This window comes from Lingula anatina, chromosome 2 (assembly GCF_051362555.1).
Source record: "Lingula anatina isolate TDL-2025a chromosome 2, LinAna3.0, whole genome shotgun sequence".
Classification (NCBI taxonomy): Eukaryota; Metazoa; Brachiopoda; class Lingulata; order Lingulida; family Lingulidae; genus Lingula; species Lingula anatina.
Genome location: NC_141768.1, coordinates 31,502,322 through 31,516,920, shown reverse-complemented (window position 1 = coordinate 31,516,920; position 14,599 = coordinate 31,502,322). Strand labels below are relative to the sequence as shown.

Genomic DNA, 14,599 nt, shown 5'->3' with positions numbered 1-14,599 from the left:
GCATTACACCTGATATAATATCCACCAGAACAGGTTGCAACCACTGCAACCGCATGACCCCCTCCCAACCGAGTGCACCTCCGACACCATTGATATATCCTGACTACCCATTCCAGTGTGTCTGTGCTGACTACTTCCACTACATGGGTAATAACTATCTTGTCATTGTTGATCGGTATTCCAACTGGCCGATTGTGGAGAGAGCATCCCAAAGAGCGGCTGGCCTGATAGCTTCTCTTCGACGGACCTTTGTCACCTTTGGCATAGCCGATGAGCTATCCTCAGATGGGGGACCGGAGTTCACATCAACTGCCACCAAGAAGTTTCTTTCTGATTGGGGTGTACATCATCGTATGTCATCAGTAGCCTTTCCCCATAGTAACTGCCGTGCTGAAGTTGGGGTTAAAACAGTAAAACGCCTCATCACAGACAATACCAGCCCTAATGGTGACCTGGACACGGACAGCTTTCAGCGTGCTATGCTTCAGTACAGGAACACCCCGGACAGAGACACCAAACTCTCACCGGCAATGTGCGTCTTTGGGCACCCCATCCGTGATTTCATCCCCATTCCACCAGGGAGATATAAACCACACACCACTTGGCAAGAGACCCTTAAGGCTAGGGAGGAAGCGCTCAGAAATCGCCATATGAAGATGGCAGAACGCCTTACGGAGCACACCAAGAGACTTGCACCCCTTGCAGTAGGGGATCGTGTCCGAATCCAGAATCAGACAGGCCCTCACCCCCTGAAATGGGACAAGACTGGGACCGTGGTTGAAGTACGGCAGTTCGATCAATATGTTGTGAGAGTAGATGGCTCGGGACGAGTCACATTACGGAACAGGAAATTCCTCCGGCGTTACACCCCTGTCCTGCAACCCACACCTATCCAGACCATAGACCGTGATCTTCAGCTTCCGCATGTTACCCCACCACTTGCCAAACTTGCAGCTGATCAGGAGACAAGGAAGGAAATCCCTGGCTCTCCTCCAACACTCCCTGCCAAGGTTGCCACTGATCAGGAGGAACGCAAGGAAGAAATCCCTGGCCTACCTGCATCACCTAAGGCCAAGGCTACCCCACACTCTCATGACACACAAACGCAGTGTGAAACCCCGCCATCATTGACTGCACCACCCATACCTCAACTGTTCAACACACCCTCACCCGCCACAGATACGCCATCCAAAGGGACCATCACCCCAAAGCGCCGTCTTTTACCTTTGGGGAATGCATCCCCACCTAGGCCAGTCAGTGTTAGCACACGTGTTTGTACCCCTCCACGCCCCAGGATAGTGGATAGTCAACCTGGAATGTCCCAGCCTCTTACCATGGATCAACCTAGACACTCCACTCGTGCCACTCGACCCCCAGCTTGGCAAAAAGACAATGAGCTGTCATAAACATTTGAACTCCTGTGTAGTTGCACACCAATGTTTGCTGTTCCTGTTGTCGTTTGCATAATCAGTTTAACTGTTACTTTGTAGTTTACTTGTTTTCATACACTAGTGACCTCTCATGGATCATTGAAACATTTCAGTCTTTCTACTGACTTTGGTTATCAGTGAACCTAAAGACTTGGGGGGAGATATAGGATAATTATTTATGTAGATTTATGTAATTTACCTTCTGTTTCAGATAGCGATCATTGTCAAGTTGGACCAATAAACGCTTAACGACAAATAGTGCAGTGTACTTATTTATAGTGAAATATTCATTTTTATCATGTTGGCATATTCACTGTGGGACTTGAAGCTCCCATGGACATGAAGCCAAATGGTAATCAAATTTTTTACATGTCCATGCTATTTATAGTCAATAATCAAAAATTGTTGATAATTATTCTGTAATTTATTATGTAATGTTACATCAAAATTGACAAAAATCTTTTTGCACTGCTACTACAAACATTATGAAAAGAAAACTGTGTTACTTATTATTATTTTCAACTTACAAGTATGATTTGTAGGATTGGCATGCAGTTCAAATAAGAAAGCCAGCTCAAATGGGTTATCATTTATTATTGAATTTAAGCAGTTTTATGTGAAATTTTCATTTCTCTCATTCTGGCATTTTCAAAGTGTGAACTTAAACTCCCATGGGCCTGAAGCCTCACGCTTGTTACACATTTCACTTACATTGGTATTACCTGTTGAGCATAATTAAAATTTGATGTTGAATTTGCAGTTAAGCATAATGTACAGGTACTTTTGCATCAGAATTGACAGTAGCCTGTTTTGTGCATTGTTATTGTCTGCTTTTTGTCTGTACATTTGACAGCTTTGCTGCCTTGTTTCACTTTTTTCAGCATATATGCAGCACCGATAACACGATAAGTGGAAACCATCTTACCTTTTGGCTTGAAACTTACAGAACTGATGAATATTTATAATACGCAGGTCAAGTTCGAAAATCGGCATGATTGGGTCATTTTTAGGGAATTTATGCTGTTTTTTCACTTTTTTCAGCATATATGCAGCACCGATAACACAATAAGTGGAAAACCATTTACCTTTTGGCTTGAAACTTACAGAACTGATGAATATTCATAATACGCAGGTCAAGTTTGAAAATCGGCATCATTTTTCGGGAATTTATGCTGTTTTTTCACTTTTTTCAGCATATATGCAGCACCGATAACACGATAAGTGGAAAACTAATTTACCTTTTGGCTTGAAACTTGCAGAACTGATGAATATTCATAATACGCAGGTCAAGTTTGAAAATCAGCATGATCGGATCATTGTTAGGGAATTTTTGCTGTTTTTTTCACTTTTTTCAGCATATATGCAGCACCGATAACACAATAAGTGGAAAACTGTTTTTTCTTTTGGCTTGAAACTTACAGAACTAATGAATATTCATAATACGCAGGTCAAGTTTGAAAATCAGCATGATCGGGCAATTTTTATGGAAGTTATCCTGTTTTTTTTTTTTTTTTTTTTTTTCAATTTTTTCAGCACTTTTATAACACCGATAACATGATAAGTGTAAAAATGTTTTTCCTTTTGGATTGAAATTTACAGAACTGGTGAATATCCATAATACGCAGGTCAAGTTCGAAAATTGGCGTGATTGGACTATTTTTACAAAAGTAATGCTGTTTTTTTTCCTTTATTCAGCATACATGCAACACTGATAACGCATTTTAAGGAAAACCAATCAGCCTTTTGTCTTGCAACTCACAGGAGTGATCAATCTGACCAGTATACAGATCAAGTTTGAAAATAAGCTTGATCAGTTAAGTTTTGATGAAGTTATTAGCCTTTTTGTATATAAGTGGTTTTTCTTCAGATTTAATTCTTAAGCATGTTAACAGTCTCATTACGGAACTAATTGGATATGTAAAAGTGTTGTTTTAACATTTTCTGCTTCTTAACAATATTGTTAGTTGATTATATAAAAATGACAGTAAACCTATTATCGTGCATTGTGTAATAAAGTATCAAAAATGGAAAGGAACTCATCATTGCAGTTCGTCAGATTCAATCATTCACTATGTTCAGAATCTCCAAATGGAGCAAATTGGACATTATAAATTTTTCTATTGATATTTTTCCTATGTCAACAATTTTCATAGTTGATCATTTAAAAATGACAGTAAATTGATTATTGTTTTATGTAAAAAAGGTGTTGAAAATGGAAAGAAAATCATTTCAGTACAGTTATCTCTTGTTAACATTTTGGCATTTTGAAAGTGTGACTCTGAACTTCCATGTCCTTGGAGACCTTTCCATATTACATTTTCTGAATATCCATGATACTTTTATTTTTTTATAAAAAAATTGATGGTTTATTGCTGTTAAGTATTATGTTATATAAATTATTGCATGAAAGTTGAAGAAAACCCTATTTTGGACACTGCTGCCAGGATAGCGATTAAGGGAAAACCATGTTACTTATTATAATCAACCTTACTGAAAAGACTGAAGTGCAGCTTGTGTTGGAAAACCATTGTAACTGTTTTCTGTTTTGAAAGCAATGCAGTAGAGTGCTATTTGGTGCAATAAATGTATATGGATAGTAGGCAGTTAATTCAGGGTTATAAAGTAATTTCCTTAATTAATTTTTAAGTTATTTCAGGGTTATAAAACAATTTGCTTAATTAATTTTCAAGTGGCCATTAAATGAGATTACATAAACACACATTGAGATTTCATTGTAAAGTCCCATAGGTTAAGCACTCTTAACTGTGTCACATAATTAGGAATCGATGATTATTATGCAGGTAAATGTTATTTAATATTGAAAATAAGTTTACAAAAAAAAAATTTTGTGTAATGCTTACATTAATGCTAAAGATGAATAACAGTGCCTTATTATTCTCTAACTCAATACTGTTATTCATATCATGTTAGTAATTGTACAGCTAGATTAAAAGTTTGAATAGCAGCTTTATTGGTATTTTTTGTTATGTTTTATTTTACATTTTCTTTTAATTTTTTTTCAAGCACTAGCATCTTCAAGATGACACTTTCAACTGTCATCCACCAGAAGCCCTGTGTATTTTGTTTTTCCACATTAGCAGTTGTGTTGGTTTTTATGTCTTTAAACATTGTGTAATATTATTTTATGCACTGTCATCATTTTTCACATATTGGGATTTTCATTATGTGAATTTGAACTCTCACATATGGTCCTGAAACTGTAATCTTATTGACAATGTTATTCTGTTGTATATATTTTTGAAATTTTTATCTTTTACCTACTGGCATTTTCAGTGTGGGACTTCCAAGGGTATGTAACAGTTCACTTTTATTGATACTACCTGTTGTGCAATATTTGCAACTTGACTTTGCAGTTAAAGGGATAATAAATGTTCATTTTTGGCAAATAATTAATTTTTTTTCTAAAAAGTGTTGTTTTTTTTATAATCTCTTAAGAAATAAGTATAGCCACCTATGTAGGTCACATGGTCTGATGACAAGTTCAGACATCAGAATAATAGCTATTACTGCCCTTTTTGTGGTAAAACAAAATATATTATATTTCTGTGAGTTGTTTACACTGTTTGTTGGATGATTCTTATCATGGTTATGCAGCTAGACTGAATGGCAGCTTTAGTGGAATATTTTTGTAATTTTTTCTTTAATTTTTAATTTTTCAAACTGGCATTTTCAAGATGTGACTTATCACTCCCATCCACCAGGAGCCCTGTACTGTTACTTGTAACATTTTCTGTATTTTTTAACTTATATATATATGTAAGTGGCTTAGCTATCTGTCACGCCTACGGAAACTGGCATGCCAGAATCCTAAGCCGCTTAAGCTGAAAGCAATTTAGTGAGCAACCCCTTGAAGTTGGATTGATCCTGTTAGATTGATCTAGGTATGGGAACTCGGTCTAATGCTTGTAACACATTTTACCTTCATCCTAATCCACTGTTATGCAGAATTAGAATTTGATGTTGGTTATGCAGTTACAGTAAGCATAATACATCAGTGCATCAAAATTGACAGTATCCTTTTTCTGCGTTTTTATTTTCTGGTTTTTGTCTGTACATTTGACAGCTTTGCTGCCTTGTTTCAAAAGTTATGTTGTTTTTTTTTTTCAGCATATATGCAGCACTGAAAACTGTTAGGCCTTTTGTTTTGAAACTGTATATTTATCAGCTTTGCTCTGTAGTTTTATTTTCTTTCAAATGACAAATGCAAGTAAGTTTTAATTGTTTTATTTCTTTGAATTTTAGTGTATGGAAAAGGATGTGTTACTGGGTATATTGTTGAAACAGGGGAAGATGGACTTATATGATACACTGTAAGATGAGCTATACAGTAAGATTGCAGCTTCATCTAGTCACCCCATACTACAGTACTGTTATCTGATGTGCTTTACAAAGTGTGGCTGCCCAAACCAGCTCAGAGCTTTTAACCACTGTAGAATGTGTCAAGGATATGAGGGAGGACAGGTAAGAAAATCATTTTGGTCACTTTACCACCTTATAATACCAGATAGAACTTTGCCTCATATTGTGTTCAATTTGGTATTTCTTGTTGTTGGAAATTTATTGAGAATTTAAACAACAGCAAGTGCTTATGTATTATGGGAAGACATTGAACATTGTGACATCAACAAATGCTGGTGTTTTATGCGCATTCAGAACTACTTGGGATGTCTCACGCACTCCACAATAACCTCGGACATGATGGGATGGCATCCATAGCATGCTTTGAATATTGGAAAATGAACTACTTTCAGTCCCATGCCCAAATGACACATGCGAAGACTAGTTGCAGTTTAGGATCAGGTTTGAATAGCTCAGAGACAATGTGCAATTTCATTTTATCTGATTAGTTTTTACAATACTGCCCAAAAATTGGATTTTAGGGAACTTGTCCCTCTGGTGTATAGGCCCTGGTTGATTGAAAGGCAGTTCCAGCAGAGAAATGTACCAATTTGATGCATATTCCTACACTTATCTTGTCCGAGGTTTGTATGGAGCTTGTGGAGTCAGCCGAGGATTGCCAATTGGTATATGGGAAGACACTGAACATTGTGACATCAACAATTGTTGTTGTATTATGGGAAGACATTGAACATTGTGACATCAACAATTGTTGTTGTATTATGGGAAGACTGAACATTGTGACATCAACAATTGCTGTTGTATTATGGGAAGACATTGAACATTGTGACATCAACAATTGCTGTTGTATTATGGGAAGACATTGAACATTGTGACATCAACAATTGCTGTTGTATTATGGGAAGACATTGAACATTGTGACATCAACAATTGCTGTTGTATTATGGGAAGACATTGAACATTGTGACATCAACGATTGCTGTTGTATTATGGGAATACATTGAACATTGTGACATCAACAATTACTGTTGTATTATGGGAAGCAGTAGGCAAATACAAAATTGCATAATGTCTCTGTAAGACTGATAACTTCTCACTGTCAGCTAAACATTTTTAAATGTTAGTGTATAGAAATGAGATCTTTCCGAAAAATTGTGAAATAGTTATTCCATTTATTTATTGAGGCAGTTGATAATGATTAAAAAAATTATATATAGATAAATTATTGAATAATTTTCCCAAATTTTTTTTTCTTATTTATTTATTTATTTATTTTTACTAATTTAAATGAAAACAATGATTAATTCAAGAATTGGTATAAAATCTGTAGGTATCATTGTGTGGATATAAAGAAGGGCTGTGTGATGATCTTCTTTAGCACAGAGTTCAAAGACCTAGATAATGTCAACACTGGTAAGGTGTTTATGCAGGTGAGTCATGAGTTTGTAAAAACAATATGCACTGCCTGTTGTTTTATCACTATATGAAACTAGCTTAGAAGAATTCCTGCTTTAAAATGGCAATTCCATTGCACAGCCTTTAAATTGTCTTCAGTTATAGAAAAAGATCCAAAGAATGGCTAAACTTCCGAGTTATTACCATAATTTCTAAATGATATACATTATTTCACTAGATGTCTGTCATGCCTACTGAACCTGCTAGGGGGTAATTAATTATCATTTAGCAGGTTCAGTAGGTGTGTCAGACATCTAATTAAGCCACTTAAGCTGAAAGCAATGAGCGAGAAAACCTTTGGAGATGAATCAATCCTGTTAGATTGATCTAAGTATATGGGAACCCAGTCTTAATATTTGCTATGTCTAAAGGTTGATATACTAATAGATAATTTTTTCTCCTATTACATGAATTAATATTATATGAATCAATATTATATAACCTATTTGGGTTTTATGTAAATATTGTAACAATTGGGGTCAGTGAGGCTACGAATCCGCAATAAGAAATCATTAGACGTAATGTAAACACAGGCTGCACGATCGTCTGCTATGACCAGTTTTTATTTTTTTTTTATAGTTATCTTTCACTAATCCTACCTAAAACTTCGTTTTCCTCAGAGCCATATGTCTTAGTGTTTATCCAAACGAACTCCGTAGTTTAGTCTTTCATTGTAATCCATAAAAAAGGGTAAAAATAATCCAAAATTCTAATGCACACGCTGGCCACACTTCCATGCTGAGCGGCCATGCTGTTAGGTCACGACCCTGACCTTTGACCGCGTCGAGTGATGACGTAACGAGACGAGTCTATAAATAGGGCCGCAGAGCTAAAGAGCGGGGCGATTCGAATCTGATAGTTCTCTCGTTGAAATTTCTTCAAGACAGCTAGCGCCAGTGTGTTAGATTTTTTTTTTATTTAGTAGGGTGCCCCTGCGGGGGTTACCCGTCTTGCATTAAGCACAGCTTTATGTAATTTAGAATAGATTTTAATTTAAATAATCTTAATTTTTCCAGTTGCTATTAGTAGTTGCTATATTGTAGTACGTTCTCAGTTAGATCCTTCCCGTAGCTTACCCTTCCCCCTGCCTTAGATTAATTGTTTTCATTACTAATCACCCGCTTGTATTATTGTGCACTCTTTGTGCAAGTAGTTAAGTTGAGTTGTGATTACTTTCTCCGTTTTATTTCTAAGAGAACACGTTATCCTAAGTTATCTTCACAGGTTATCTTAATGGGTTGTCTCTGTAGGAGAACATGTTATCTTAGGTTATCTTCCTAGGTTATCTTAAATTTCACTACAGGGTTATCCTAAGTTATCTTCACAGGTTATCTTAATGGGTTCTCTCTGTAGGAGAACATGTTATTTTGGGTTATCTTCTAGGTTATCTTAAGTTATCATTACAGGGTTATCCTAAGTTATCTTCACAGGTTATCTTAATGGGTTCTCTCTGTAAGAGAACATGTTATCTTAGGTTATCCTCCTAGGTTATCTTAAATTTCACTACAGGGTTATCCTAAGTTATCTTCACAGGTTATCTTAATGGGTTCTCTCTGTAAGAGAACATGTTATCTTAGGTTATCCTCCTAGGTTATCTTAAGTTATCTTTACAGGTTATCCCTATATGATGGCGAAGAGAAGTGCACATCTCATCCCTGGGTGAAATGCCGTACGGGTCCGGGGCGCCATTGGTGAAGCGCAGACGTCAGCTTGGAACTGTTGATGATGTTCCAGTCCAAGTGCGCAGTGGTTTCCTCCGAGATGGAGATGAAGTTTCCTCCGAGATGGAGATGATTTTATTTTGTTGCCTTTAGTTGTCCGTCCGGAATCGTCGGGTTTGATATTCAGCCAGCTGAAACCGAGCAGAAACGAAGAGAAGTCAGATGTCGTCGCACGCTACCTTCCTCCAGAAGTCGTCCTTCGCCGTGTTACTATTCCAGATGTCGTCCCACGCTACCTTCCTCCAAACGAAGTTGTCCTTCGCTGTGTTACTATTCCAGATGTCGTCGCACGCTACCTTCCTCCAGAAGTCGTCCTTCGCCGTGTTACTATTCCAGATGTCGTTGCACGCTACCTTCCTCCAGAAGTCATCCTTCGCCGTGTTACTATTCCAGATGTCGTCCCACGCTACCTTCCTCCAAACAAAGCTGTCCTTCGCTGTGTTACTATTCAAGATGTCGTCCCACGCTACCTTCCTCCAAACGAAGTTGTCCTTCGCTGTGTTACTATTCCAGATGTCATCGCATGCTACCTTCCTCCGAACGAAGTCGTCCTTCGATCGCCATGTTACCAGTCCAGTTACCTTACTCCACCTACGAGATGTTCGATGTCGACGCATGCTACCCAACTCCATCCAGGATATTGACTCTTCTGCACGTGTCACCATAGTCTCAGTTTCATAGACTCTTAGGACTATAAGTCATGTGATATTCTGACTTGAGAATTTTATGGTCGATTTTTGCAATTAATAAACACTATTTTTGAAACACAAATCTGCCTCTTTATTTCTGAAGGACAGGGATATACTTTCCCATACGAAACATCTAAGTTCCCACGTCGCGCTCGGGTGTCGCGGTCGAGCGACCGGACCCCTCACGTTACAATATGATGATTGTTTACTCAAACTGCCAGTGTTAATGAATGGTTGTGTTTAGTTGATAGATTCAAATATTGAAAGAATACAGACAAAGTAGTATTGATGACTGGCCAGAAAGCAAAAAATAAGATTTGGAACAATGAAAAACAAAAATTCATTTCTATTATAGACAGACCATACCTGTTGAGGTGAAAATATCTGATTTTTTCAAAGAATTTAGAATTCTTGTGTCACCTCTCTTGCCTATAGATGAATCTGCTTCATATAGCGTAGAAGATATTTGAGTGTGTATTTGTGTGTATATATTCTCATCTCTATGGGCTCATTCTCACAGACACCATAGGTCAACTTAGAGTGATCCAACTCTGTGCCTAGACTCTCGCAAAGTGCAATCAGCTTAATTGACTGAAGCGCCTCTGCAGGCATTGAATAGAATACAAAACAGCTGCTGATTTTGGAAGTATGTTGGAAACAAGAGGAGGCATTGTCATTCACTTTAGCTGTTTGCACTCAACAAGAGTCCCTGCAAATCTACGATCAATGTAAGATTTGTTTTTTAGTTGATTTTTTCATTTCAGAATTTTGGCACATTTCTTGTGGAAGAAGTGAGCGAGGACCAGAAATAATGGGTGGTTACTGAGACTCTGGGCGCCATCGTTGATCATCTGGCACTGTTGTCATGGAGATCACGGTAACAGACAAACTCCAGACCATATGGTACCACAGCTGACAGCTGAGCTAAAACTGCTCCCTGTGGTTTTATTAGTACCACCAGCGTGTACACTGGCGGTACTCATGGTTTTAGTCCCGACCCGTATCGTACGGCTCCACCGGCTCCATAAGCTCCGCAGGGTGGCGTGGGATACAAGTCACCGTTACCGCTATTCTCCTCCTAGACCACATGGACCTGTGTCCCCATCTCTTGGATTTAGGTCACATATAATCTCAACTTGAACCCCCTGGTTTTTTTGTCTCAGTCGGTGCATTCACTTGGGCGTGACACTCGATGAAATGCACCCTTGTCAAATTTTTTGAAAATTCAATGCTATATATCTCCTAAACGGAAGGAATTATGGGAAAAATTAGTATAGAAGTCTGACCGAAAGTCACATATGAGGATTTCAAATATGCCTTCGGATTTGACCTTTGACCTTTTTTTCAAGGTCAAACAGGCCAAAATATTCTAAAAATGGGAATTTTTTGCAAAAAAAACTTTTATTTGTGCTGAATTTCAGAAACAACACAGAGTTTAGCACTCATATTATAGTGAGGGGATGCAAGTAGGGCCTCCTTTCATCTTTGAGAGTTTGGGGTCAATCGGTGCATTTTCATGGGAGAAATGGCCATAAGATGCCGAAACTTAAAACTCGCGATAATTCTGGAACCGTAAATGCTAGAGACCTCTTGTTTCTTGCATTATGTAGAGCTTATCAAGTGCAATACTGGAGGTGGTGTCCATTTTTTTTGTTTGCGATACGGTCAAGGAGTTGCACTATATCAAAAAGCAAAACTGAGCAATATTCAGTGGTGAAAATAAAATGTGAAATACTCCAAAAGTAGCTGAGATACACCCATAGCTACTATTGAACTTGAATAGGAAGGAAGTCATATACTGGCAATCTAACTGTGACCTTGAAATTGACCTTTGACCTACTTTTCACCATGCACTGAACTTTGCAATTTTTCCATCCCTTTTATTTCCAATACTGACAGAGATCACTTTTGAACTTGAATAGGAAGTCATATGCTGGACATCTAACTGTCACATTTAAATTGAGTTGCGCTCTATCAAAAAGCACAACTGAGCAATATTCAGTGGTGAAAATAAAATGTGAAATACTCCAAAAGTATACACCCATAGTTACTATTGAACTTGAATAGGAAGGAAGTCATATACTGGCAATCTAACTGTGACCTTGGAATTGACCTTTGACCTACTTTTCACCATGAACTGAACTTTGTAAATTTTCTGTCCCTTACATTTCCAAAACTGGCAGAGATAGGCTTATTTCTTTCTTTCAATATATATATGCAACACTGATAGTGCATTTTAAAGAAAACTGACAAGCCTATTGTCTTGAAAATCGGCTTGATCAGACGATTTTTACAAAAGTTGTGCATTTTTTGTTTTTTTTTTATTTTGTGGGAGGGGGCATATTTCTTGTCTTGTTTATTGCAGTTTGAAGAGCTTGTCAAACACAACACTGGTAGTTGTTCCTGTTTGTTTTTGGTTTCCATACGAATGCGCTTACTCCAGCTGGTGGTACAATATCCGGAGGCGGTATCGCCTCTCTGATCCTCTAGTTTATTTATTTATTTATTTATTTTTACCAAAACAATTAAAGACCTATATCAGCAGTAGTTCCATCATCTGTGTAGTGGACAATATATAAAAGTGTCATGTTTTGCTTACTAAAATGATTCCTGCAGTTGGGTATTTAAAGCAATAATAACTCTTCCTTTGAGATTCAAAATTCCGCAAGAAATACATTCTAAACAACACACGGAAATATATTATATTGCATTTCACCACTAAAACGGCTGTTATTGTAGTAAAACTAAAAACTGTGCTTGTCAATAGGGCTTTCGGTGCCTTTTTTCCCGGTCATCAAGGCATTCGTTGCCAAGGATTTTGGCACATCACGCGGATTCTTGCGTGCAGTCGAGACCAAAATAACACAGGCGCTTGACACAATCCTCAGACATAAGTTGCGAGTTTTTGTACAGTGTGTCGGATAATGAAAAGCCCAGAACTGCACACGTTGTGAATTTGAGCAATTAAGACGATTATATCGTATGAATCTTATTTTATTGCAATAAAGTGTTGTTGTTGTCTGCTTTTCCTGCGGTTTTAAGTAGGTCATCAGAAAACCCCGCTCGATATGCTATGTTAGAGAGGGCTCCGTCAGTTAAAATCACTTAAGAGATCTTAACAAAAAACCGTACGTTTGGGAAAAAAACCCTGGATTAACTTTGAATGCAGGAATGGGGTCGCTGACCATTGGTGAGTACAGGAAAATTGCCGTTTACTCCAGGAAAATCCAATTTTTGGCCAAAACGAAGAGTTATTATGACTTTAACATATTCTTTTACAGTGTAATAATATTTTTATTTCAAGACATATTGATCAATTAAAGCAATGGGTATCTTCTGAAGGAATATTGTGAAATTTTTCCAGATTCATGAACAGAAAAGCAGCCTGAGAGCCCACCTTCCTAGTTCATCAAATACAAGTATTAACCAGTAGATTAACTTAGACCCATTCCCATACCTAGATCAATCTAGCAGGATCCACCCATCTCCGAGGGAATTCTCACTAAGTTTTAGTTCAGATTAAGCAGCTTAGATATCTGGCACACCTACTAAACTTTACGTCAATCGAAATCAAGTGAAGTCTAATGCGTTTAATTCTTTAGAATGAAATATAATATACATATCATATTGATGTTGTGAAAAACTCGAAAACTGGATTAGGGAAGAAAAGGAAGCCAATGTTCAGATTTATGCATCAGATATTATTTTCAGAAATGATGATAAAAAAATCTACTAATTTCTCAGGTAAAATAATACATTTACAGAAAATCAAAAAATGGAGGGCATTCATAATCCAGGGACATCAAATGTTTTCTGAACTAAAAAATAATTATTTGCTTGTCTTTATATGTATTTATTTTATACAGAAGTTACACGCAATAAAGTGGCATGGTAGGTATACAGATATGTATGTATGCATATGTTTTTGAGATATGTATATGTGAGAAGTGATTTGTATTGTACTGCACATTTTAATGCTTATTTCTTAAGTCTAAGTAAAGAAAATATATATTCTATTTCGAAAAATACATGTTTAATAATCCTTACGTAGAATACATTGATCATATGTTACTGAACATGTCAAACTACTGTCTCTTAGCCAGTAATTAAACTCATCACAGGCATCTGTAAGTAGCAAGCCATGGGAACGAGATGTGTAATTTAAACGAATCTGCAGATTGTTACTTTTCATAAAATTTGTATTTGCAACTTTTTCGAAATAAAGGAAATGTTTGCACACACTTGTAGAAAAGTGTATGACTACCAGGGTGGTATTACTGAGGGTGGGTCGAGGGGGGGATAGAGAGTTTGAGGCCCATCTCGTCATGCCTATAGCTTAAGTGTACGTCTCTGTGGTTTAGGGGTACAGTGGTCGCCTGCTTCGCGGATTAGATTCCGGACACATTTGGAAAACATGAGACTGAGTTCTATCTTGAGAAAAGTACTATTCTTTACATCATCTACTTTCCAGGAAAGAAATTTTAAGCTTGCGGCAGCTGTGGACAATATGTCTACCAATAAATTACTGAGATCTCTAACAGTAGGGCCGTTTGATGGATTTTGTTTGGTCATTTCCTAAAAGTCCAGCTTAGGGCGTTTTATGTTTATCTTTTTTTTTTTTCTAATTAGTGAAATAAGATAAAAAATAAATTCAGCCAATAAAAAATATTGAAATATAAATGTCGGAAGTTGTTTTTATTTGAGACATAAAACTAAAAAAACTGAATATTATAATATTTATAAGCTAGGCTTACAAGTGAAATTAATATTAGATACAGAGACAAAACTACTTTAAAACGTTTACTGCCCTTGAAAATCAGAAGTCTAATATTGCCAGTTGGGGGAGATCTCTCCCAATTATTGTACTGGCGGTGTTAATAACACTGAGATGTTTTTGACGTTCCTCCACTGTAGGCTTGAAATA

At 37.1% G+C, this 14,599-nt stretch overlaps 1 protein-coding gene across 4 annotated transcripts; it reads left to right on the top strand.

The window, feature by feature from the left end:
* Positions 1 to 53: 53 nt before the first annotated feature.
* LOC106173296 (uncharacterized) lies at positions 54 to 13,961 on the top strand. Of its 4 annotated transcripts, none has more exons than XM_087003650.1 (4): positions 54 to 1,782; positions 5,694 to 5,912; positions 10,440 to 10,552; positions 13,040 to 13,953. In XM_087003650.1, exon 1 carries the CDS (start codon positions 54 to 56, stop codon positions 1,404 to 1,406), a length of 1,353 nt encoding a protein of 450 aa, XP_086859776.1. In that variant the 3' UTR covers positions 1,407 to 1,782; positions 5,694 to 5,912; positions 10,440 to 10,552; positions 13,040 to 13,953. The 4 variants fall into 4 exon arrangements, with proteins under 4 accessions (XP_086859776.1, XP_086859773.1, XP_086859775.1 ...); XM_087003647.1 differs by lacking the exons at positions 10,440 to 10,552; positions 13,040 to 13,953 and adding exons at positions 7,141 to 7,240; positions 8,879 to 9,757; XM_087003649.1 differs by having other exon boundaries at positions 10,440 to 13,961.
* The last annotated feature ends 638 nt before the right edge of the window (positions 13,962 to 14,599 follow it).